This window comes from Alligator mississippiensis, chromosome 4, assembly GCF_030867095.1.
Source record: "Alligator mississippiensis isolate rAllMis1 chromosome 4, rAllMis1, whole genome shotgun sequence".
Lineage (NCBI taxonomy): Eukaryota > Metazoa > Chordata > Crocodylia > Alligatoridae > Alligator > Alligator mississippiensis.
The window spans coordinates 215077163-215103084 of record NC_081827.1 but is presented as its reverse complement, the minus strand read 5'-3'; the positions used below and the strand labels follow the sequence as shown (position 1 = coordinate 215103084).

The 25922-nt window shown below is 44.5% G+C and overlaps 1 protein-coding gene across 5 annotated transcripts in view; it reads right to left on the bottom strand.

Moving 5' to 3' along the window:
• The window catches only part of STK39 (serine/threonine kinase 39), a 211122-nt gene that overhangs the window by 74675 nt on the left and 110525 nt on the right, over nucleotides 1-25922 (bottom strand). For 2 of the 5 annotated variants that reach the window (XM_019480504.2, XM_059727310.1), the window contains 5 exons: nucleotides 10231-10299; nucleotides 9210-9332; nucleotides 9073-9105; nucleotides 6041-6103; nucleotides 5370-5437 (listed from right to left, as the gene is read on the bottom strand). In XM_019480504.2, the coding sequence (XP_019336049.2) occupies nucleotides 5370-5437; nucleotides 6041-6103; nucleotides 9073-9105; nucleotides 9210-9332; nucleotides 10231-10299 (356 nt within the window). The remainder of the gene's footprint in view (nucleotides 1-5369; nucleotides 5438-6040; nucleotides 6104-9072; nucleotides 9106-9209; nucleotides 9333-10230; nucleotides 10300-25922) is intronic. The other 3 variants (XM_059727307.1, XM_059727308.1, XM_059727309.1) reach the window with 3 other exon arrangements.

Below are 25922 nucleotides of genomic sequence, written 5' to 3'. Positions count from 1 at the left end.
ACTGCATTAAAATCTCCAAATAATTCTGGATGCATTCCAGGTCAAAAGTCAACTGCCTTTTGGAAGCAAATATGTCCCAGGTGATTGCAGAATAGTCTCCTGAATACAATTTGTACTTTAAAAATAACACTGGTATATATTAAACATTTCATGCAAGAGGACTGAAAAATATTTTACAAGTTTTATACAGAATCACTTCAAGTATCACTGCTCAAGGTGGGAGTAAAATGTAGTAATAGCATACAAGAGTTTAACACAAGTGTGTACAAAATACAACCTGTGGGCTGGATCTGGCCCACCAACTGAATGGACAGGCAGGCAGTCACCAATGGACTGTATCTGGCTTTGATGCCTCCATGGTGTTCCACATGAGGCCAAGCCCTATCTACTCCTGCCTGGCACAGCTTGAACTTTGCTACGCTCTGGCCTGCACCCTCCCTGTGCCCACCAGACAACACCATCCCAGCCCAACACAGCCCACACAGCTTCCCAGTGAGGCTGCAGCTGCCCGGGTACTGCTCAGCTTCTCCTGTATCCAGCAGCTGCTCCTCCTTTTCCCTGCCCCTGCTGCCACTTAAGTTTTGGTGAGCTGCGAGGGCTGCACACATGGCAGGGCAGCAATGGCACTCTCTAAAAAAGAATTAAATATGAAGCAAGGTTAGCAAAAAACAAAATCAGATAGTCAAGTTGGAAACTGGCCAAACAATTACAAAGGGATCTTTAAAGACTGTTTGCATTTGAGAATTGTGAATTGAACAGGATATGCAAGAGATGGCATCTTCTATTAACATCCTTAACTCACTCTACACTAGATAGCTGGTGTAAAGTGTGCATTTCCCACACAACCAGCCCAACCCAGATCAAGCTTGAGAAATCTTAGGCTAGAAATAGATATTGCCAAATGAAGCGAATTAACAGTGTCAGAATGTCCTGACATAGCTGACCCACTTCATTCAGTGAACACACATTGTTCTTCATCCAACCTATTGAACTTGCAGGACAACAGACCATGTGTTCTTTCTCTGCCTGCAGGAGTGGCCCTGATGATCTCCAGATCCTCAGAGATCATTTGGGGGCACATCTCTTCAAGCAGGGAAAGCTGGAACACTCCAGTGTGGTCTGCAGTTCTGTGGCTGGGACTGCCTATCACAGACATGCCCCAGAGATTGCCTTGAGTGTCTCTGGAGGTGGGAAAAAGCCAGGCAGAGGCTCCTAAGGCTTGAGGGCCTGATTTTGTACAGGTAATGTCTGTTATTTCAACCCTTACAAAACTGGAAAAGTACCAGATTATATTACTCGGACAGGGGTGTCAAAATTATGGCCATGGGCTGTGGTAGCTGTGTCATGTGGCCTCTAAGGCTAATAGAGGAGCTGGGAATTCAGGGGCGCAACAATGAGGAAGTAAAGCCTACTGCTGAAATTCAAGACACAATGCCCCCATTGGGCGCACACAAGTGGGGTGTGGGAATGACAGGTGTGGTAATCCCAGTAACTGCCACTAACCCCATTATAGCATCTGGATCCAGCCCATAAAGACCTCTGTGGTCTGGATTCGGTGTAGAGGGCAGGGAGAGTTTGACACCTCTGAGCTAGAAGATACACCAAGACTTTTCCATTATAAGCACCAATCTGGAATGTTCCTTTAGTTCCACTGACATGAACAACTAATAAAATACAACACATTATTTTTGTGACCTCCAAAGCTTGCTTAAAGACCCATGCTAAAAAGCATACATTGAACTGTGTTGCAGAGGGAGCGAAGTGGTGATATGTCTTTCTATAGCATGGATACTTAGAAGAGCCTTGCTAACAGAGAAAACAGCTAATTAATTCCTGTGTGTATTCCACCCCTAAGCATTTGCATTTTTTTTCCAAGCAAGTACCAAGGACATCTTTTTATAGTGAAAACTAAATTCAGGAGAAGCAATAGGCAATTTGAGAAGCATTTGTTGCAAAACTACAAATAAAATGCCAACTTTGCTATATTCTGCACTTTGTGTACCTTTTGGGGGCTTAATATTCCGACTGCTTGAAGAACATGCTATTTTAAGATTTAGAATCATAGAATCACAGAAAATTAACATTGGAAGGAATCTAGTCAAACTCCCTGCTCAAAGCAGGACCATCCCCAGCTAGGTCATCCCAGTCAAGGGTTTGCCTACCCAGATTTCATAGATGTTAGGGCTGGAAGGGACCTTGAAGATGATCAAGTCCAGCTCCCTGCCCCAGGGGCAGGAAGTCAGATAGGGATGGAGGTTCCACAATCTCTCTGGGTAATCTGTTTCAATACTTTATTACCCTCCTGGTAAGAAAGTTTTGACTAATATCTGATCTAAACTTGCCTTGTTGCAACTTGAGACCATTGCTCCTTGTTCTCTCATCTCCAACCACTGAGAACAGTGTAGCGGGGTGGCCAATTGTTTTGGGTGGAGGGCTGCTTATTGAGTTTTGGCAAGCCATCATGGGCCACATGACAGGCAGCCAGGGGCAGATAAATCTTAATTTCCTAAATTTTTTAGGGGCTCTTTTATAATGGCCTGGCAGGCTGCATCCTCATTGGAACCACCCTTTAGGTAGCTAAAGGCTGCTATTAAATCCCTTCTCAGTCTTGCCTTCTCCAGACTAAATAAGCCATTTCCTCAGGGTGTCCTCAGAAGTCACGTGCCCCAGCTCCCTAACCATTTTTGTTACCCTCCACTGAACTATCTCCAATTTATCTACATCCTTTCTGTACTGGGGAGCCCAAAATTAGACATAATACTCCAGATGTGGCCTCACTAGTACCTAACAGAGGGAAAGAACCACTTCCTTTGATCTGCTGGCAATGCTCCTACTAATGCAACCCAGTAAACCATTAGCCTTCTTCATAACAAGGGCACACTGCTGGCTTATATTCAGCTTACTGTCCATTGTAACACCCCAAATCCTTTTCTGCAGAGCTGATGCTTAGCCAGTTGATCCCCAATCTGTACGTGTGCATGGGATTCTTCCGTCCTAAGTGCAGAACTTTGCACTTCCAGGCTAGGGACAGAACTTACACATAAACCAGTATAATGATCAGAAATTGGTTCAAGTTTGTAACATAACAGAAGTTCAGTGCACATAAACCATTTCAAAATGGCTGAAACCAGTTTAAGATAAACATGCATAGATATTAGTATCAAACTTAACTGATTCAGGTTAAAGCTGTTTGCCCCTAGCTAAGCAGGGAGGCATGCTCCAGCACTACCAGGACAAAATCGGGGGAATGCAGACATGTGGCTGCATTTCCAGAATCAAAAATGAAAGTCTGTTCACTTGCTTATTGCTTCAGTCTACACAGCTTAGACTAATCTGCAAAGATTGAATCTATTCAGCTTCAGGCTTTTTGACTGTCTGTACTTACCCCTAAAGATTCTGGATGAAGTAGCAAGTTGTTAACATTTTCAGTTCTGGTATTCAGTGCACATTCACAATATTTATGTAACAAAACAGAGAAGCTGTTTTTAGACATTTTGATGGAGTTCTGTGTAATTGGGCTCCAGGTAGCAAAGGTACCTGGGTTTACAGTTATACAGATACAAAAAAAATAAATAAATAAAAAAGTTCTAAAGACCTGAAGGAGGATACTTGCCATCTGAAAACTTGTCTAACACCTGTCCAACTCTACAGTGGTCTAATAAAATATAGCACTAAATAACCTTGCTTTGCACAAATTTTCTGGACCACCACAGCTACAGCAACACTCCAACCCTACTATAGCTTTAAAATGTTTCAGTTAGGCTAATAAAAAGCAGTTATAATGGGTTCCTGTTTTTGTTTTAAAAAAAAAAAAAAAAAAACTGATCAACATATGCAAAAGTTGTTTTTCATCAGCTGGTATCAATTTTCTTGATATGAAGCCACCATCACGTTCCCCCGCCCAACCACACAATATTAAAGGATTTTCAGAGCACATATTTAAAGTATGACTTCTATCTAGATTTTCAACTATATCCGTTGTCCTGGCTTCTCAGAAAGTGCTTTTTATTAGTAGAACATTAAAACTAGTTTTTGTCTTCCTATTGAAAAGTGGTAGTCCTACTTAAAATGGTCAGCCACATGTTTTATTAAAATAGTAACAGACCCCAATAAGGCTCTTGGCCATATTATTCTGCATGCACACTTAGGAAGATACAACCACAGTCCCAAAGAACCTATCATCTAAAACAGAGACCAAACAAGTGCATCTGAAGAAAACAGGAGGATGGCAGAAAAAGAGAGTTATTATAATGAAACTGCAGTTAGATCTATGCAATACCTGAACTGATTTCAAGTCATGTGAAAAGCTATTTGCAAATAAAATATTGGACTCCTATGCTACCCAGTCATTACTGATTGGGCAATTTCTTGTTGAACGAAAAGTTGGATCTTGGAAAAGGAATAAGAGGAAAACAGTGGATTTCTCAATTAACTTAAGGTGCCAGTTCCACACAGTTTGCCAGTTTCTAATGAAGTAGTTTATTTTATATTGCTTTAATGGATATGATATCATACACCTTTCAAATATCTGTTCTATGTTTACCCAAGAGTCAATCACTATTAAAAAAAATTAATAAATAAAACAAACCTAGGGGTTATTTTTGCACTTGCTGTGTATTTGTGATAATAAGCATATATTCTTAACCTTACTCAAAGCAGAAGATTAGGATGCCTGTGAAAGACAACTTATTCATCTGCATAAACAGGATTCAATGACAAGCTGAAGAGGATGTATTCCCCTCTAACTAAATCAGCAATTTAGGGAAAAACAGTTAAAAGCCAGCCAGCTTTTTAAAGAAAATTGTTCTCTCCAAATACAACGCTATATACTTAAGTAATTACTATATAATATTGAGTTGTAAACTGACTTTCTTCTATTGCATGAAATTGAAGTCAGACATCACATTTGTATCCATTTCCTAAAAGATCGAATGTTCTTTCAAAATATATCTGTCATTTCTCCACAGTGGCTGATCAAACCTGCCAATGAAAAATGTTTTGAGCGGGCAACTTGTAATACAGCCATGGTTTATTTCTGTCAGAGGCTGACTGCTGAAGTGTGAAAGAAACTCATTAAAAATCTCTCACTGTGATCCTACATTGCAATGCGAAAAAAAAGAAAGAAAATACTTAATGAAGGGTACACTTAGCCTGAAGCTACATTCACATTCTGCTTTTCATTTTCTTCCATTTTAGTAAGCAATTAAAAGACAGCAATTAGTCATGGGAACACTATTCATACTGGTCATACTGGGAGATTAAAGAGGTTAATACTCATTTTATGTTAATATTATGAAAGCAATGAGGGAGATCACGAATAACATAGCAACTTAAAAGGAATGCTAAAGGTAAATAGAAGAATCTCTTACCTTAATCTTAAAACAAGATTCACTGCACATGGAACTTCACTATATTCATTACTAACGTCAGGCTGGGACTATTAAGGGAAAAAAGTAGCACACTATTACAATGCATGCCAAAGAGAAACACTGAAAGAGTTTCCATGTTAGAGATTTGATGTCAACATAAATTATTTAAAACATACCCTCTGACTCTCAAGCACCTTTTTAAGCACTTTTAATAAAGTGTTATATGTCTAAAATACAAGTGAAACCAGTGAAGTGGTCTGTGTATATAAATAAAACAAATCCACAAATTAGAAAGCTTAAGTTAGGGGACCAGATACAAGAGTTTTCACTTTGCATCAGATTCTGATAATCCATTAAACTGTGGTAATGCAGTTAAAATGCTGGGCTTTTTATTTTATTTTAGTAGTTTTCACTCAGTACGTTTCTCATTCTTATTCACAGTAAATTCTTATTTTTAATCTAGTTTTGTAGCTATCCTTGCATCTTAAGGTAGAGAGTTTGCAGGTAGTCTACCATGATGGAAATCACTGGCTTTTGTCATATATTTATACAGAATCCATATTCATGATTTCTCTCTCCATCCTCACATCATCCTTTCCACACCACCCCAAATTTCTATGTTCCTGAAATCTCAAGAAAAAAATATCCTAAACTGTAACTAATGACAGTACCTGAGGGTCCTGTACAGACAGATTCTGTATCTGTTCTGGGATATTATTAGCATTCATGGTAATCTGTTAAAAGATTATTATGAAGTCTTTATGATGCGATTCAAAAAACCCACACACTATCAAAATACATGTATGAATAGTTTTTTTCCCCAACAGTGACTCCAATTAAACTCATGCTTATTAAACACATATGAGGTGTAAAAAAGGAGTCATTATTTTAACACATCAATGCAAGGTTATCTTAACACATCAATACAAAGATTTGTCCAATCTACTTTTTAAATGCAAATTAATTAAATTACCCTTCACAAAAAGCCAAATAGGAATTCTTTAGTTTTACTAAATTGTGTTAATAGTATTATTATGCTACATGTAATTTTCCATCTTCAGCAGATGAATTATTTCAAAGTAATGGGACTGCATATCCCCATAATGACTGACAAACATGTAGCTTGGATGATATGCTTTAAGAACTTCCTCATAATCTTAGCCTTCAAACTCTGGCCCATGTAATCTTCCACAGTACACAGGAAGAGACAATTCTACATTTCTGAACTAAAAAATAACAAAATCATAACTAACATTTAAGGAGCACAAACAAAGCTGCCCTTGTCTCACAGTGCTGAGTTACTACCATTCTGCAGACTGATTCAGACACTTGAGATACAAATTCATTTAGTATTCCATATATAGCCACAGAGCAGGCTGATTAAGCCATAAGGTCACACCAGTGCATGACTAGTGTATGGAATGACTGCTCTGATATTCATCTCTACTTCCTAGATCTATGTTGGAATCTGGAAGAGACCTAAAATAGACAAGTGAATTATGTAATTATTTGGTTCCGGCTCTTAGGCTTTAAAGCTTAGCTGTTAAAAATAAATGTGATTAATTTCTGTAAGAATATCACCTTGAAACTTTTGGTTTCAGAAGTGCAAAGGAAGAATGCCTTTCTACCATATTACTTGTATGGATCCCTGATCAAGAGAATCTCCAAAACAATCACTCCTCAATTAGTGAAAGAAAAATCTGCTTCATTCAAGACTTTCACAAAAAGCAGTCAATAACCTTAACAGCAGAGCTCTCCAGCCAAATGTAAGTGACAGTGCTGCAAGGAGAGAGAGATGTCAAAGAGTAAATAAAAAGTTTCAAGTCATGAAACAGGTGTGCAGCCATTTCATATTTCTGAATGTGGATTTCACTTCAGTATTATAGAGGAAGTCTTTCCATATTAAATGTATAAAGAGTCTTCTATGCAGGTGACTCCACAGACTTCACAACTGGATTGACCATTTATAATCCAAACCATTTATAGGGACAAATCTCTCCCTAATATTAAGGGGCCACAACTGGGCCACATATCTATCTCTATAGCTATATCTATAGATAGATATATACACACTAAAACTTCTCCTCAAGAAAACTATACAGCTAGTGCTTCTTACTAGATTTAAAAAACTGGTTCCTATATGTCTCACATAAGGAATCTGCATAAGAGGGCTATATGTTTCAGACATTCATCCTACCAAATCTAGACTTTGAAGAGACAGAAATCTTGATCTCCAGCAAAGAAAAAGCTTTAGCGAATCGTAAATCATTTGGCCACTGCTGTAAATCTCAAGTAGCATAAAGCAGAGAAAAGCAAGGGGGTTACTGAACAAATCCACAAAGCATTTCCAAACCTAATCAACAGCTCCCACAGGGACAGGATCATGGCATATAAAGTGTCTGTTTTCCAGAGCTCAGACAGGAATAATTTCACAGATTTCTCAGGCATTAGGGGCTAGAAGGGACTCCTAATTAGGGCATTAGGGGCTGGATGAGATCGAGTCCAGCCCCACCACCATAGGCAGGAAGTCAGCTGGGATCAAGTGACCCAGCAAGAAATACATCCACCTGTTTTTGAAAGAGTCCAGAGTAATTTGAAAGACACAGGTTTTGAATTTTCAAGAAAGGGTGCCAAAATCTTTGAGGATTGTCAGCCTTTGTGAAGGACTGTGCAACTAACTCATCAGTTTGGACTGGAGAAACCGTAGCTTCACGTGATGTGTCATACCTCAAACAGGCATCTGAATAGCATTTTGGCCTTAAACCAGAAATCTTAGTCCATTTGTATATAGGAGGATTGCTCCCTGGTCGCCAAGCATAAGGAAATGAAATTCAGTATGACATTTTATTTCTGTTTATGGGTGGCTGAATTAAGTTAATCTATTGTACCAGTGTACTGAACCATTGCACTGCATATGGTATGAAGCATTTTAATTACCAGCTAAGTGTTGAGCTGATACAGATTGCAAAGACAGACAATTCTGTCTTTAGAATCTGCATCTGAGCTGTATCAGAACTTTGGAGCTCTTTCAACTACTAAGAAACAGTCATCATTAGTTTGAGAGAAAGGTAGTAATTAGTGTGATCCAGTTATAAAAGCTCATTTAAAAATGACCAAATTACCTTATCTTAACCAGTATTTTTCACTAAACTTCAAAGTTAGAAAGCATGAACAAAATAATTTTAAATTTCCTACCTTTTTTATCCTGTGAGGGCTCTAAGTTCATCACTCTAGGCCAGTAGTTCTTAACCTTTTTAGACTCAGGCACCTCTTGGAAAATGCAAGCTCTTAGTTTTCACTTTTTTTTTTTTTTTTTTTTTTTTGGACTATAGATAAAATAATAGAGCAGTTGCTGTTGCAAAGAACTCAGAAAGCCCACAGAAAGTCAAAATGTTTTTAACACTATGGATTCCTATTTGAAATGTCTGGGTATCTTGTAAATCATGTTTGTAAATCTAATAGTGCTAACACAGCATGTCACCCTTGAAAGGATCTCAAGGAACCCCAGGGTGCTGCAACACCCTGGTTGAGAATCACTCCTCTAGGCCCAATTGTGTAACCCTCGCCATCTCAAACTCCTACTCGTTAAATACATGAGAATCAAACCACCTGAAGTTCTCTCTCAACTCTTATAAAATAAGAAATTAGATCAACAGACCTAATCAAAATATTTGGGGGTAGTAAAGTAATAAAAATCATTTACCTCTGTATTTTCCTCCTCTCTAACTCTTCGGGACTGTAAAATAAGTATAGTTGGATATGAGCAATTATAATTTTGTACATTAATTAAAAATAATGCAAGAGGAACCCCACAGTTTGTTAGCTTGCTATCAATATCACCTTTTCCTGAGAAACAGCTGCTTTGCCTTCCTCACTCTTTTCATCCATTTCATCATCGCTCCACTCCCAGTCCCCATCTTCTGTCTTATGGAGATGGCCACTTGAGCCTGGTACTCTTCTAACCTAACAGAAAACAAAATATTAGGTGTTCTTTATTACCCAGATTTCTACAGTCATCACTTGCATGCTGGGAACTATACAACTGGTTGCTGTATTTACCAGCAGCTCTCCAATGTTTTCATCCTGTAGTCTGCTGCAAGAAAGATCTTTTCCTGGATCACCTTGCCTACCTAACACTTGGGCTTTCAAAAAGGAAAAGCACTTTGTGGACCATCAGTAAAGACTACTTGGGCTAATAAGGATTTATGTTTTCAGAACCACTATTTTTTGTCTAAAAAATATATATAACTGCTTTGGGCCATACTGGGTAAGAGATGCACAGAAGTTGTTGCTATAAGTAGCCTCATGTCAATGGGACCATATTCATGATACTCAGTGTTCCACATGCTACTGTTTCTCAAGATCAGAGGGTTTATGCTTTTGATTTCCATATAGTTGCATAACAACATAAAATTGCTGAACTAAAATGAATAAAAGAAGTTCCAACCTTCTCCCTCCTCCTCCAAAATAGCACCTAAGAATGGTTGGCTTTCAGTGCAAACAGAATTGCTATAGACTGAGGAACCTGTTGAAACCAAAAAATCCATTAAAAAAAAAAAACAAACCTTAATGCCCACCCTCCTATAACACAATAGTCAAGTGAAAGCCTATGGAACATTCTTGACCTGCAAGTAAATTTTCATCTTTATAATATAGACTGAAGTACTAAAAAAAAAAAACCAAACAAACAAAAAAAAAACCCCAACTAAATTCAGGAATGCCTACTTTAAAAAAGAAAAAAGAAAAAGCATGCATGCACCACACTACTGACTGTGCAAATACATATATCAAGCAGTCTAGCCAAGCACACTAGGAACATCCAATGGCTAAATCCTAAAAAAGGGAAGAAAAAGTCAAATACCCTTCTGTTTCCATCTTGCTCTTTTTCAGAACCTGACATCATGCTTGGTTTCCCCGGATTCTGCTCAGCCTACTTGAGCAAAACAAAAGAGCATCAGACTATTCTTAACATACCTTGGCAAGCATTTATAAGACTCATGAGACTGCTAGAAGCACAGCATGGTAATCAGTAACCACATTGGTGTTTAGATTAAAATCAGTCTCCTTAATTACTTCAACTTATTGAACGAAGACACAAAAAGTAGTTCATAAGGCAGAACTTTAAAAATGCCTTTACAGTTATACTCAAAAGGATGCTTTAAGAAGTGCCCCACTATACTAAGTATAAACATGGAAACAATCTGCTCTCAAAAGCAATCATGATGTAAAAGGAAGAAGGGAACATGAAGAGTTAGCAGCATATGTAATGGGAAGAGCTGTACATAGAAAGCAATTTTCTGCACAGGAAGAAATACCAGAAAAAGGTACTCTTATAAGTCTTCTTAAAAAAAAAAAAGTCCATTTTAATTACTACTACCTTAACCTAAGCTAGCTATTCTAGCTTTTGAAGGTTAAAAAGCTTGTTACCACTCAAAACTACCAACAGTTGCTGGGAACCAAACAGTCTCATAAGACAATTTGGTCCAGGTTTGGTTTTAGGTAGGATTTTTATTTGTACCATTTCTCAAAAGAAACCCAAGGCTACAGCTAAGTACATTTTGCTCTAAAGTACACTTAGGCTTGGCAGAATTTGATTTTTATTTTTTAATAATTTTGACAGATAATATCAATGTTTATTTTTAAGCATTTATTTTGATTTGTAATCAATTTAAATTTTCAAGACTGCAGAATTAGAGGTGTGGGGGGCAGCCAATTTATTAAGGATAAACTTAACTACTCTAGGACTGCAACCAGCTTGAGCAGCTGAGCAGCCATCAATCCCTGCTCCGCTCACCTGTAGCTCCTTTGTCTGGCTTGTCACTTCCTTCCCCTTTATTCCCGGTCCCCTGGGGTTTCTGGGAGTTGCAGTCCAAGCTACATTTAACATGGTTCTGTAGGACTGCTCCCCAAGTCATTACACACTCCATCAACTATCATTTTTCTCATATACCCTTACTACAAAATTTGATTATTAATGATGGACATATTTTTTCATCAGTCTGCAAGTGTGAGGTTAAATCAACATTTACTGATAAAAATCTAATCCTGCCAAGCACACTGCATACTGATTTATTTCAGGTCTGAACAACTGGCGACCTCTGAGGGGCTAAAATTGTAGACCCTAGTCAATAGCATAGGCTTCCACCATGACTGCAATTCTGCAGCTGCCAACAGCAGCCACTATTTTCAGCATACTCCATTTGCCCTGCCTTAGTTACACCACTGAGTTCGTATACAGCTGCAACGGTAGCCAGGGGCTCCAGAATCTCCCTCCCTCTGACTTCCCCTTCCAGCATCTGCCCTGCCCTTGTCCCAGGGGGGTCATGTGGTACAACATGGTCCTGCCTTTAGTGCCAGGAGAGCCCACATCCCGGGGTGCCTAAATGTCACAGTACAGTGGAAAACTAAGGGTAAGTCATGGTGCCTGAAAATGATGCGAGGGAGGGGCAAGTGGAAGCAGCAGGGAAGCATGGGGAAGAGCAGCAAAGGGGTGCAGGGTGCAGTGGAGGGACACAGTGAGCAGCAGCAGAGGGTATGCATGGTGCAGCACAGGGGTCATTTGGTGTAGCAAAAGCACAGCATGGAGAGCAGCAGCGAAGGGGCACAGAGAGCAACAGTACGTGGAGGAGAACCCTGCATGGAGAGGAGCAGTGGAAGGCATGCAGTGCACCAGTGGGGAAGCAGGGGCACACAGGTATGTGGTTCAGCAGAGGGGAAAAGGGAGGGTATGACCCAAGGTCGCCAATGGTGCAGCTCATGCTAGTGTGGCCATAGGAGTGTGCAGCCCCCAGCCACTTAGAAGTTGTACAATCCTGCTTTATTTAAGACCACCATGATAATGGTCACAGGCTGTGAAGGAGCACCCTACTACCAATGTTATTTCACATGCCTTAAAAGCACGCAAAAAAGCTTAAACCTTTGAAAAGGTTAGAGAATTTATTACCGATTGATTATTAACAAGATAAAAGCCTCTTGAAAACCTAGATGTGCAGAGTGTATGCTCCATGGTGGTTGCTCCCCAATGGTTTTAACTTGGGGGTGGGCAATTATTTCAGCTGACAGGCCACTTAACGAGTTTTGGTGAGCTGTCGAGGGCTGCACAAAAATATTTTAAAAGAGATCATTTTAACAAATTATAGATAAGAAAATCATACACTAAAAAAATGTCAAACATCTATAATAATATTTAAATGTGATTTCAAAAGATATTTTGTCCTGATTTTTGTTCTCTGGAGTAGTGTATATAGAATTAATTTCATAATAGCTCAAAATAAAGTCTTATCCTTATATATTGTGGGGGGGGTGGTGGGTTGTACGGGGGTGTCTGGTGTGGTTGTACATGTATGGGAAGGGGCTGCCTGCATGCTAGGTCCCGGGAGCCAGCCAGGGATGTTGGGACTGAGGAGGTGGAGCGGAGAGCATGCAGCAGAGCTTGCCCCAGTGGTGTGATGCAGATATGATCTGCACCCCTTATATGGCCCACAGATGTAACCACCACCATGGGACCAGGCCCTGCCCACTCCCACCCACACCTGCCCCAAGCCTACGGAAAGCACTGCCCCAAACCTGGCCAGCGCGCAGCTTCCTAGCAGGGCTGCTCCTGCAGCTGCCCAGGTACTAATCTGCTCAGCTCACCTGCTTCCAGTGGAAGGAAGGTGATCAGGAGCTGGAGCTGGGCCCTTGCAAATTAGGGCAGGAGCCACCTGGCTGCAGCTTCTCCCCTGCCTACAGTGGCACAGCAGAGGCAGGAGAGGAGGAGGAGCCACTGGAGGCAGAGGGAGCCAAGTAGTACCCAGGCAGCAGCAGCAGCAGCAGCTTCACCAGGAAAACTGTGTACTGGCTTGGGCTGGAGCCAGGGCAGGGGCAGTGCTGTCAGAGGACGCAGGGGGCAGGTGTGGGTGGAAGTGGGAGGGGCTTGGCCCCAGGCAGAGCACTACAGGCTGGATACAAATCAATCTGTCGGCCGGAGGATGTGGCCTATATTTTGCCCACTCAGCTTGCATTTTCTGAGAGGTGCATTGAGTCTAAAAAGGTTTTAACTGACCACCAAGAAGGTTGTGTGGCACAAGATGAACTCAAATATTTTTAGTCCCCTCAGGAAATGACTTTCACCACCTTACCATCACACTGCACAAAGTACCATTTGTTTGGAAGACTACACAAGCAGCAGTCCCCACAAAGAACTGAGAGATACATACAGTAATGGTATTCTAAAGGCTGTTCTTTATAGGTTGGCAGTTAACCAAGATGGTTGTTATTATTTAACAATTCCAGAGAAATCCATGCAAACAACCCAAACCATAACTCAAACTACAGTTTTCAGATGCACTATTTCTGTATTCTAGAAACTCTTCCCATCTAACAGATCATATTCTATACCACTTGTGTTTGGCAGGAACGCTTCCCACAGTTTTGAAAACTTATTCTAACTAGATTGATTTTAATGGAGTTTAATGATGCTGGCAGAGGTTTATAAGAGAAAGCCTTACTGATGAAGATGGAGTGTGCTCCAAGTTTTTAAATAGATTGCCTCTTAATAAGCAATAAACAAATGGCTCAAGGAAAAGAAAATAATTTTCTTCAAAATATGGTGTTCAATTAAATGATTTTCTTGAAAGTTGTCTGAAGGCAGAATAAGCATAAATCTAGACCTATAGGGAACAAGTTTGATGAGAAGACTACAGTGCATACATGTTTACAAGAAAAAGTCAACTTGAGCTATATCAAAACACCCAAACCATTTAACAGAAGTCACCTTCAATAATGCAAAATTCCTCCTCACCACATTTTATGTTGTGGCACATTCATATTATATATACAAGCAAGTTATATATAGTGCACACTTATGCACAAAATTACTTAAATTTAAATAAGTATACTGGAAGCTATGATTTAAAGCTACCATTTCACCTTCCTCAATTTATACAAAATTAATATTTATTAGCAAAAACAGAACAAAATTCCTATTATGTATCAACCAAAAAGTTACCCAAGTAATTTTGCTGTGGCAGCCATCAAAGAAACTTATGTATATATTTAAAGATCTCCTTCATTTGAGTAGTGGGAATGGAACACATGCACCATGCATTGTTCTGTAGATGGGCTACTGTAAAATTACATTAATTTCTTGCACACTGCCTTTGGAATTTTATTTGTGTTCATGTTTTGGAGTCTAACCAGCATAGTATTTTTTCCTTTTCTTATTGCATATTTTAGGTAAGTCAGTCTCTCTATCTCTCTCTCTCTCTCCATGTTGTTCATCAAGGCACAGATATCTTTAAATTGTCTTTTGTTACAAAGTTCTGATAATATTAGCAGAGCACAGCCTACTTTCTTCCATTAAAAAAATAAATGAATTCAAATCACTGCCTGCTTACAGTAACCTCATATGCATCTCTCTCTTTTTTAAAGCTATCTTCGCTTTGCTTATAAAAATGACAATACCATTATCTATCAGTGATATTCCAACATATAAACACCAGGAAGAGTAACCAAATACACCTCATACAGTATATATTATTTTTTCTATTAGAAATAATATTATTTCTTATAGCAAAACATTTATATATCAAACTGCAATGCTCTAAGGTTTTAATTTATTTTTTCTGGAAGTTCTGTTTCAAAGGCAATAAATACATTTAAGAACAAATGTGGCTGCACCTATCAAGCTCAGAGTTGGTACTGGCACTTAATTACGATTTCCAAATTTTTCCACATGCAGATATTTTGTAAGAACATGGGTGTTCTGTTCATCCATTTTTCATATAATGTTTTATAACATAACCCTAAATCATGCACAAAATTGCACGATCTTTCTGCACCACAAGCCAATGGAAGGAATGTAATTCAGCTCCTCTGAGAAATAAATCACCCCATAGTATTTGCTATTCAGCACCAATTTTCAGAATACTCCAATAACCAGCTTGCCAACCAACTAGAACTGAACATGGCCTTTGGCTTCAACACTATTTTTCCTCAAAGCACTGCCAATGATGAAAGTGTTCTCATTTGTATTGGTTATATCAAGCGGCTAAACTAAACCTTCAGAAGATCCTTTTTTAACCACACACTGAACCAAGCTCACCTGATTCCTTCTGACCTTTAGGGTCAGCTGCTGAAGTGTTCATCACTCCAACTGCTTTTAAAAATCTGGCCTCTAAAATTAGTCATATGTAATAGTTTAATGTTCAACTCCTGAATTGTGTGCTGTGTTAAATAGGAAGAAAATGTATTTCTCTCTGTTCACTTCACACTAAGAAATTTTTGCCCCAAACTTTCTTAGGAAGTTTGGATTTTATATAGGACTAAGTTTGAACAGTTTTTTCTATCTGGGTTCTTCTGCCATTTTCATCATAGTAATAGCTATGTATAGCAAGTATAGCTAGCTATACTATAGCATCATAGTATAGCCTTTCAATAGTGCATTTACTATATGTTCCTGTTACTACGTACTCTAACCTCTATACTATTTATTGGGAGACATACACATCTAGGCTAAGTGCGGGAAGTTAGATTGTGTTCAAAATGACCACCCAATGTAACTTAGTTCATCCCAGTGCAGAGGTCATACTCCAATCCAGTCTCGGTGATCCGAAACCAATCTAAACCTGTAGCTATACAGAAATTCCACGCCCGCAGACCAGTTTTAAAACTGTGAAACCCAGCCTAAGATAGACCTGAATCGATGTAGTATCAGATTAATCAATCTAGGTTAGCCGGGGCATGGACCTTCTATACAGTTACCTGCGCCATCTGGGGCTGGGAAAGCGCAGCTGGGAGCCCCTGTCCGGGTGCTGCACTTTTCACACCTCCTACCACCTGGCACCAAACTATTTTTAGCCTCCCGGCCCCTTATCTCCCTCCTTCCTCTCATGAACCAGTCAAGTCCCCTCCCCCCGCTCTCCAACCTGCATGATGTTCCAGGTGCCATCAGTTTTATCAGCATTTGCCACTGCCAGGAGCTGAGCAAGTAAATCCCAGTGAGGAGAGGGACGGGGGTGTAGGTTTGCTGGGGAGAAGGTGGGGGGCTCAGGAACCTAAAAATAATCTCTGATCCTCCTCAAGTCCCTCTGTGAACCCCACAAGCTCCCCATATCCCTTCAAACCTCCCTGGATGCCAGCAAGCCCTCATGGGTACCACCTGTCATCCTCTCCATTCTGCCACAGATGCCCCCTGCATCCCTGATCCCACTGATCGTTCCTGTCTGCAGGGCTGTCCCTAGGGGGGGCAAATCAGGGCAACTGCCCCAGGCCCCATGCTTTTGGGGGGGGGGGGGGGGGCGCCATGGTCACTGCAGTACAGGCCCCACCACGGCCGCCATTGACTGTGGCTCCCCCCCCCCCCGTCGGCTGGATCCAGCTGCTCCCCTGCCCTGGGCCCTACACAGGCTGATATGCCCCAGGCCCTGCACACCCCTTGGGATGGCTCTGCCTGCATGTGTCACCTGTTTCTCCATCACCCTGTGGATCACCAGCATCAATTCCCTCTCCACCAGCCTGCTTACCCATAAAGTCCCCCTAATGCCCATGCTAGATCCCCCCCATCCTGGCTTACCTTAGATCAGGTGGCCATTTTGAACCCAATCTAACCTCCCTGGCTAGGGACAGACATTACACATAAATGAGTTTAAGTGATCAGAAACTGGTTTAAAGCTGTAACAGAACAGACATTCAGTGCACATAAACCAGTTTGAAAATGGCTGAAACCAGTTTGAGATAAACCTGGTTGAACTGATTTGACTCAAACCGGTTTATTCAAAGTCTGTCCCAGGCCTCTTGCTGGACCCAGACATCTGCTCGAGGGCTGGGCTGGGCTGGCCCCTCCCCTCTGCTCTCTAGCTGGAGCAGGGATGGGACACGGCGAAACACGGGACAGCATGGCCCTGTTAAGGCAAAGTGGACAGGAAGGGGATTAATTCTTCCCTCCTTCCCCACCGCAGCTGGGGAGCAGAGGGGAGGGGGCTGCAGTGGTGGCCCCTGGGGCTGGTGGACTCCAGCTGAAGAGCATAAGGGAACAGAACAATACTGAGGGGAAACCAGCATAGGTTTGTCACAGGTAGATCCTGCCTGACAAACCTTGTAGCCTTCTGCGACCAGGTCACACACTGCCTGGACGCGGGAGCCGAAGCTGATGTCATCTTCCTGGACTTTAGGAAGGCTTTCAACACAGTTTCACACTCTATCCTCAATGGGAAGCTAGCAGACTGTGGAGTGGATGCCTACACGGTCAGGTGGGTGGCCAACTGGCTTAGGGACTGCACCCAGAGAGTGGTGGTGGATGGTTCCTTCTCGGCCTGGAGGGAGGTGGGCAGCGGGGTCCCGCAGGGTTCGATCTTCAGACCGATATTATTCAATATCTTCCTCAGCGATTTGGATGAGGGCATGGAGAGCACCCTCTCCAAGTTCGCTGATGATACCAAGTTATGGGGCAAAGTTAGTACACTGGAGGGCAGGAAGCAGATTCAGGCTGACCTGGACAGGTTGGATCAATGGGCAGAGAGAAATAGGATGCAATTTAATAAAGATAAATGTAAGGTACTCCACCTGGGAAGGAGGAACCCCCAGCACACCTATAGGTTGGGGAGTGTCCTTCTCAGCAGCTTAAAGGCAGAGAGGGATCTTGGAGTCATACTTGACTCCGGCAGTGTAACGAGGCCATCAACAAGGCCAATCGCACCTTGTCATGCATTAGCAGGTGCATGACTAATAGATCAAAGGAGGTGATGCTCCCCCTCTATGCGGCACTGGTCAGGCCACAGTTGGAGTACTGTGTCCAGTTTTGGGCGCCGCACTTCAAGAGGGATGCGGGGAATCTTGAGAGGGTCCAGAGGAGGGCCACTTGCATGATTAGTGGCCTTCATGATAGACCCTATGCGGGGAGGTTGAGAGAGCTGAATCTCTTCAGCCTTCACAAGAGACAGCTGAGGGGAGATCTTGTGGCCACCTATACATTTATTAGGGTAAGCCAATGGGGAACCGGGAAGCGCTGTTTCCTGGGGCGCCCCAGGGAGTGACTAGGAATAACGGGTGTAAACTAGTTGAGAGTGGATTTAGGTTAGATACTAGGAAGAAATTTTTCACAGTAAGGGTGGCCAGGATCTGGAATGGGCTTCCAAGAGAGGTGGTGCTATCACCTAGCTTGGAGGTCTTCAAGAGGAGGCTAGATAGTCACCTGGCTGGGGTCATCCGACTTCAGTCCTCTTTCCTGCCAGGGGCAGGGGGGCGGACATGATGATCCATTGTGGTCCCTTCCGACTCTACAATCTATGACTATAAGAAGAGATGGAGGGAGGAATTAACCCTTCTCCCAGCCCCCTTCACCTTAATGGGGCCATGCCAGGACAGTTGTCCCGTGAGGCAGGGAGTCAGGCCCTGTTCTATGTTCTGGGGGGATGTGGGGGGGGGGGGGGGGAACTTCCCCCTCCTCTTCCTCCCCCCACAGTGGGGAAGGGAGGCTCTGTGGGCTGCTGGAGAAGAACTACTCCTCTTCCTCCCCCTTCCTCGCCTAGCTGCTGCAGGGCTAGGGGGGCTCTATGCAAAGCTGCCCAGCCCCAGAGGGGCACTCTTCCCCCACTCTTCACCCCCTGCGGCTGTGGCTCAGTTACAGCCACTCCCTGCACCCTGGCCAGGCAGTGCTGCACAGAGCCACCGCTCATCCCATGGGGGTGAGGCAGAAGCAAGGGGAAGAGTCCCCCTCCAGGGCTGGGCCAGGCAGCCTTGCACAGAGCTCCCTTCCTGTCTTCCACTTGTTCCTCCACTGCTGCCACAGGGTGGAGAGGGAAGGCTCCATGAGATGCTGCCTGGCCCCAGATGGGGACACTTCTCCTCCTCCCCATTCTCACAGGGCAGGGAGGGGGACTCTATTCCATGCTGGGGGTACTCTTCCCCCTCCTCTTCCTCAACCTGCCCCTGCCCCCACAGGGCAGGGGGTGGGGGGTGCTCTGCGAGAGGCTGCCCAGCTCTGGCCCCAGAGAGGATACTTTCCCACTCCCTGTAGGGTGGGGGTGGGGCTCTGCTCAGTGCTGGGGGGGGGGAACTCTTCCCCCTCCTCCTCCTCCCCCTGCCCCCTGTTGCCACAGGGCAAGGAGGGGAGGCTCTTGCAGTGCTACCTGGCCCGGCCCAGCCAGGGTGCGGGAAGCAGCTGTAATGGAGCCACGGCTACCTGGGATGGCCCCAGCCCTGTGGCTAGGCCCGACCTGGCCTCGCTCAGCCCCAGCTAAGGCAGTCGCTTGGTGGGGCCAGGCCAGGCTGGGCTGGGCCAAGGGGACAGGGCCACCCCAGGCAGATGCAGCTCAGTGATGGGGAGGCAAGCACAGCTGGGCAGCTGGTTCCCCTGTCAGCAAGTGCAGCTTGGCATGCACGGCTGGCAGCCGGCCAGGCAGCAGCTTAGCTGGGCCACTCAGAGGCCTTGAGCCCAGCAGCCACCCACTGTGGACCTTGAGCCCTGCAGCCACCCACCATGGAGGCTCACTGCCCCCGCAGCATCAGCAAGCAGGCTTGGATAAGCTGCTGCCTGGCCAGCCAACGATCGTGTGCACCAGGCTGCGCTCTCTGAGAGGGGAAGCAACTGCCCAGCTGTGCTTGCCTCCCCATTGCTGAGCTGCACCCGCCGGGGTGGCCCCCGTCATCCCCCCACAGCCCAGCCCTGCCTGACCCTACCAAGTGGCTGCCTTAGCCGGGGCTCAGCAAGGCAAGGCCAGGCCGGGCTGGGTCACAGGGCCAAGGCCACCCCCGGCAGCTGCGGTTCTGTTACAGCCTCTCCCTGCGGCCCAGCTGGGCCGGGCCGGGGAGCACTGCAAGTGCTTCCCCACCCCACCCCACAGTGGCAAGGGGAGAAGGGGGAGTGGAAAGAGTTACCCCCCCACTGAACAGAGCCCCCCTGCCCCACGAGGGGGAAGTGTCCCCCTCCAGGGCTGGGGCCAGGCAGCCTCACATAAGTCCCCCCTCAGCGGCAGGGGCCGGGGAAGGGGGAGGAGGAGAGGGAAGAGTACCGTCTCCAACATAGAACAGAGCCCCCCCACCCCGCCTTGTAGGTGGGGGGGGTTGGGGAAGAGCCCCATTCAAGACTGGGAAGCATTGCACAGAGCACCCCCTCCTCATTCCTCAGTGGTGGGAAAGAAGCAGAAGGAAAAGTCCCCCTCTGGGGCTGAGCAGCCTTGCAGTGCCTCACTCCCCACCCAACGGCGGCAGGGGGGGAGAGGAAGAGGGTGGGGAGGGAGAGGAGGAGGGGGAAGAGCCCCCCTCCACACCGGTGGGGGAGAGGGAGGAGGGGCAAGAGTTCCCCCCTGGGGCTGGGCAGCCCCATGTGCCTGGACTGCTCCCAGCTGTCGGGGAACCGCTGGGGTGAGCAGAGCTCTCCCCTCCTCCTCCTCCTCCTCTCTCCCCGCCACCCACAGCAGATGCTCCCTTTTCCCCCACCCTCTGAACCCTACAGGCTGAGGTGGGAGTTTGGGGGTTTAAACCCCTCCTCAGTCTAACTCAGTCCTGCCGGGGCCTGGCTACTCCCCCCTCAGCTCAGCTTCCCTGTTGGAAGAGAAGGGCTGCTCTAGCACCCCCGGGCTTCTAGGCTGAGCCACTGCAGTTCCTTCTGTAGTCCAGTCAAGAATTAACAAAGGCAAAAATAACTAAGGCTGTATTATCATCAACTAGAATAGAATAGAATCTCCCATATAAGTAGAGAAGATAGAAAATTTTACTCAAGGATGCCACTATGTAATATAATAGCTTAATGTTAGCAACAATTTCTACGTTATGAACTGAACTGGTCAACTGTAGGTGCATAACCTTCAGTCAAAGGAGACCAAACCTCAGCAGCACATTTTTCAAAATGCTTTCCTCTGCAGCTCTCTCTTCTTGCCCAAATTCAGTTTCAGCCAGCTGTCCTTCATCCATGAGCTGATCTTGTCCAAACACTGGATCATCTGGATGACAGCAATGTGATCATGTGCTGACAGGCAGATTCACAGACTAAACTAAGGCTAGAGGGGACAGTTAGGATGGTTTGTCTCGTCCTGTATCTGAAAGTGCAAAATCTCTCTCAGAAGCTGGATTTAGAGTCTGTTTCTAAAAACATCAGATCTTGTTTTAAAAGACTCCAAGCGTTGATGAGTGCACCACCTATTGGGAAAAGTTACTCCAAAATTTTAATGCCCCTATAACTAGAAAATTGTAAATTATTTTAAGGTGGACTTCTAGCCACTGGTCTCATGCTTTAGTCTGCAAGACAGAAGAGTCCCCCCAAAACAGATCTCTTTTCTTTATGAACGTGCCTGTACCTCTTCATCTTCTCTTCAATATGCTGAATAGATTTAGTTCCTAGGTGTCGCATCCTTAGGCTAGCTTTCTAGCCTTTGAATCATAACCATTCTTTTAACTCTTTCATTTCTGACATGTGCATGCCAGAATGGAATACATTGTTTTAGTAGTTGTTGTATAACTCTATGCACTCTATACATAGGGTGACTGTATGTCTCGGGTAAATTGGGGCAGTCCAGACTTCTGTAGCCTGGTCCCGGCCAGTTAGTCAAAAGTCCTGGAGCGGAGGCTAGTGGGGACATGGAATGGCATTGTGTGCCAGGCAGGCATTGCTGCTGCTCGATGGGATCAAGTCAGGCAGACTGGAGCAGGGTGGCACCTGCTGCAGTCTGCCTGCCTTGCTCTCACCCAGCAGCAGCGGTGCCTGCCCAGCCATCTACCTGACGCACCATGCTGCTCCGTGGCCCCACCAGCCACCACTCCAGGACTTTTGACCAACCAGATGGGACTGGGTAACTGAAGCCAGGACTGTTCCAGTTTGCTCAGGACATATGATCACACTATCTATACAGACCCAAGCTTATCTCCTTACTATTATTAAATACTCACCTTTTCGTCCATCAGCCCTTTTGCCACACACTATACCAGGGGCAGGCAAAATATGGCCTACAGGCTGGATCCAGCCCACCAGGCAATTTCATCTGGCCCATGGGCACTGCTTAGCAATTCACTGTATCCAGCCTGCCCCCAAGGCTGCCCCTGCTGTGCTCAAATGGGCCCCAAGCCCTGCACACTCCTGTGGGGGCAGTGAGTGCTGCACTCCCATCCTCACCCATGGGACAGCGTTGACCCTGGCTCCACAGGTAAGGAAGTAGCAGCGGCAGTGGGTAGGGGAAGGGCAGCAGCAGGCAGGGGGAGACAGGGAACGGCAGGGGCAGGAAGCAGCAGTGGGAGAGCGGGAAAGTGGTAGCAAGCAGCAGTGGGCGAGTAGGAAAGTGGTAGTGAACAGGAAACAGCAGCTGAGTAGGAGCACCCGGCCCACGCTAAGTGCTGGCAGGCACCCAGGGCAGGGCAGCAGGAGCGCCAGGATGGTGAGGATGCAGGGTCCACCTGGCTCGAACATGCAGGGCTCCCCCAGGCTCACATGCAGTTTCTGGGTTTTCCGCTAGAGCTGCACACCTTCACAGGATAGCTCTGCTTGATGGAGCCCATGGCCCAGCCCAGCTCATTGCCATGTGCAAGTCATGAGGAACGTTGGGCAGCTCTGCGCTATCTAGCCGGACTTGCTCCATTCCTCTCCCTGCTCCTCTGGCCAAGCCCCATGACATACACCACTGACTTCACCGTGCAGGGCTCAGGTGGAGAACCTGGGAACTCCATGCAAGCCCCATGTGATGGAAACAGTGGCCCAGCCTCAGCTCACTGGGACTGCATGCTGCTGGAGGGCTCTGCCTGCCATAGGCAGCAGGCCCTCAGGGTGCTGACAGCCCGCCACCACCACTAGCAGCAGGGGCTGTGCGCAATGTGGGTAGGGAGGCCTATGTGAGGGAGGATTGTTTGTAGGGGGGCCCCACATGTATACCCCACCATCTATAAGCACCCACACCTCCCTACATACCCTCCCCTCCACCCACCCACCCACACAGCATACATAGTCCATTTGCACAAAATAAATGAAAATACATCATGATCAAGGAATGAACCTGAGCAATTAACTATGTGAGAATGGGACTCATTACTGTGTTACCCACTGCTGAGTTCACAATATTGTTCTATTATTTCTATAACCTAACTTTTGCTACTGGCTGCATAATATAAACATTCTGTCTATATCAGGGGTGTTAAACTCATCTACGGGCTGGATGAGCAGCATCGGGCCTATCCACAGACCAGATCAGGCCCACAGACCCACACCCATACAAGCTGGATCCAGCACCCATGGCTCCCACTCTGGGACCCACACTGAATATGATGCCTGTTCCAGCTATTCTGGGATGCACACTGCATGTGGTGCAGGTCCGGGAACAGCCAGGGTGGGCACCACGTGTGGCATGGGTCTGGGGTCCTGTGCATAGGGCCTGTCTAGTGCACTCTGCATGCAGCCTGTGGGTTTACTCTGAGACCCAGAGGCAGCACTGGGGGACAGATGGCAGGACTCCATGTCAGTTAGGCATCACAAATCTCCCAGAGCATGACCTGTTAGAGATGCCCACTAATGCGACCTCTTAATTTTAGCAGTTAGTAAAATTGTAGTAGTTTAATCCATAAGCATTCAAGGTTCTACAATTCCAAGCTGCCTATAATTCCAATTTATCTGTAACTTATGTAAAATGCCATCTGAAGGAGAGTGCCCTCCCCTTTTTCACCTCCTAAAATTATGACAGAAAAGCTCCCTATGCCTATAAATGTGCCACAAACAGCTGCTGAAACCAATTACTTTTAACAGCCAAACTGCCCATTACTAGCCTTGATGCAGCAAAGATGTTTCCTCTGAAAAAAAGTATGAGAGGGGCTAGTGTCCAGGACTTTCTTAGAGTAAGCCAAACTGCTTAATGCAGGCGGCCAAACTAGAAGGAACTCTCCATGTATTGTTGGAGGCATAGCATCTCTGCTCGGAATTACCATTCTTGGCTGCCAATGGCAGTGGATACTTCCATCATTACAGTCCATAATTCATAAAGACAGAAAGTAGAGCACAGTGATAACACGCTGGCTGCTGCATCCAAGGAAACAGATGCAATACATTGGGTGATTCCAAGGATGCTTTTTTCCAAGCAAGTTGAATTGGCTAAACAAGCACCGCCAACAGCCCATGAAATGTTTACACCATGAAAGTAGGTCAATTTCAACTAGACAAAATGAGCCCTCATTGTAAACGAAGGAAATTTCTGTTTTGTGAGAGTCCAGATGGACCAGGAGTGGAATGACTACTGTAAAATGTAACACTTACACTTACAGCATATAGGGCTGTGCTGCTTATTAGCAAGCAGATCGGATTGTAGTCTGCTACACAGTGAGCAGTCAGCAATGCGCTGATGACCCTCACACATCAGCAACTCATCCTTAAAATGTAATTGTTCTGTAGAGCTAGGCCCCACATAGGTGACTATAAGGATAAATCAATAAGTTATACAGGAACATGGATGGGACTAGCAGCTGTTCCCTATAGAAATATCTTAACACCTAAAGTGTCTGGTATACATTACCCTCTGCCCCTCAATAATATTCTCAGCACAGTACAACTGTGTCTTGCCCTATCTGAACATTCCAGCAAACAGCAACGGATTAAAACTCAAGCATTGTTCAATAGGAAAGAGTTAGGACTTATTAATAACAAATGCTTTGTTCAAGCATCCCCAAGTTAGTGGGCATTGTCAAAGATGTATACTTATACACAGAGAGATTATACCTTGGCTCTGAAGAGGTAGTATACCAAACCAATGGGGAGTCAATCCTTCATAATTATCAATATAGGATGCAATCATAACTTAGTAAAAGCCAAACCACCAAGCAAAGAAAACAAGTAGATATTTTTCAGAGTTCTTTTAACAATGAAAAACTGGAAGTCTGTGAAACAAGACTATACAAAATCTGCAAGCTGTCAACCTCTGGATGGGTAGCATTGATCAGATAGAGCACGGCATCTCCTTCTGCATTACAGAGAGGATAGATAAGCTCCTGTGGAAGCAGATTCTAAAGAAACTGTGACTCATGGAGAAGATTATCAAGTAGTGTGATCACAGGAAGCTACGGGCTCTATAAGAAGATGGATGAAACTAGGAGAAAATTCTCCTGTATGACATGGGTTGCAATTAGAGTGGCAGAAGACTGGCTTGAACAATATTCAATTGTTATATAGAGTCATTTTGTAGTGAATGTCACTACAAAGCCTTAACAAATACAAACTTTCAAAAACACCTCTCTGCAAAAATCCAAAAGAAAAAAAAAACAGCATAACATCCAATGCCTAGGGCATGTATTGCTGAGAACTATATTACATGAATAAAACAAAGCCAATACTGAACGTGAGAGGGGCAGAAGAGATCCAGGAGATAAAAATCCATGTATCACAGCACATTCACTCCATTCTCAAAGCTGAGGATGCAGTAAAGCCACCAAAAGAATAATCAAGTGCCAAGAGGATAATACTGAAGAAGAATTAATTAAAACATAGTAAATGAATAGCTTCTCATCTGGGCCTAACACACGCTTGTCAGTGCAATTAAGGAGTCTGGAAAATGGCTCAGGACTTGGACACAAGTATATTGAAGCTCCTGTTCACAAAAAGGGGGAACTAGT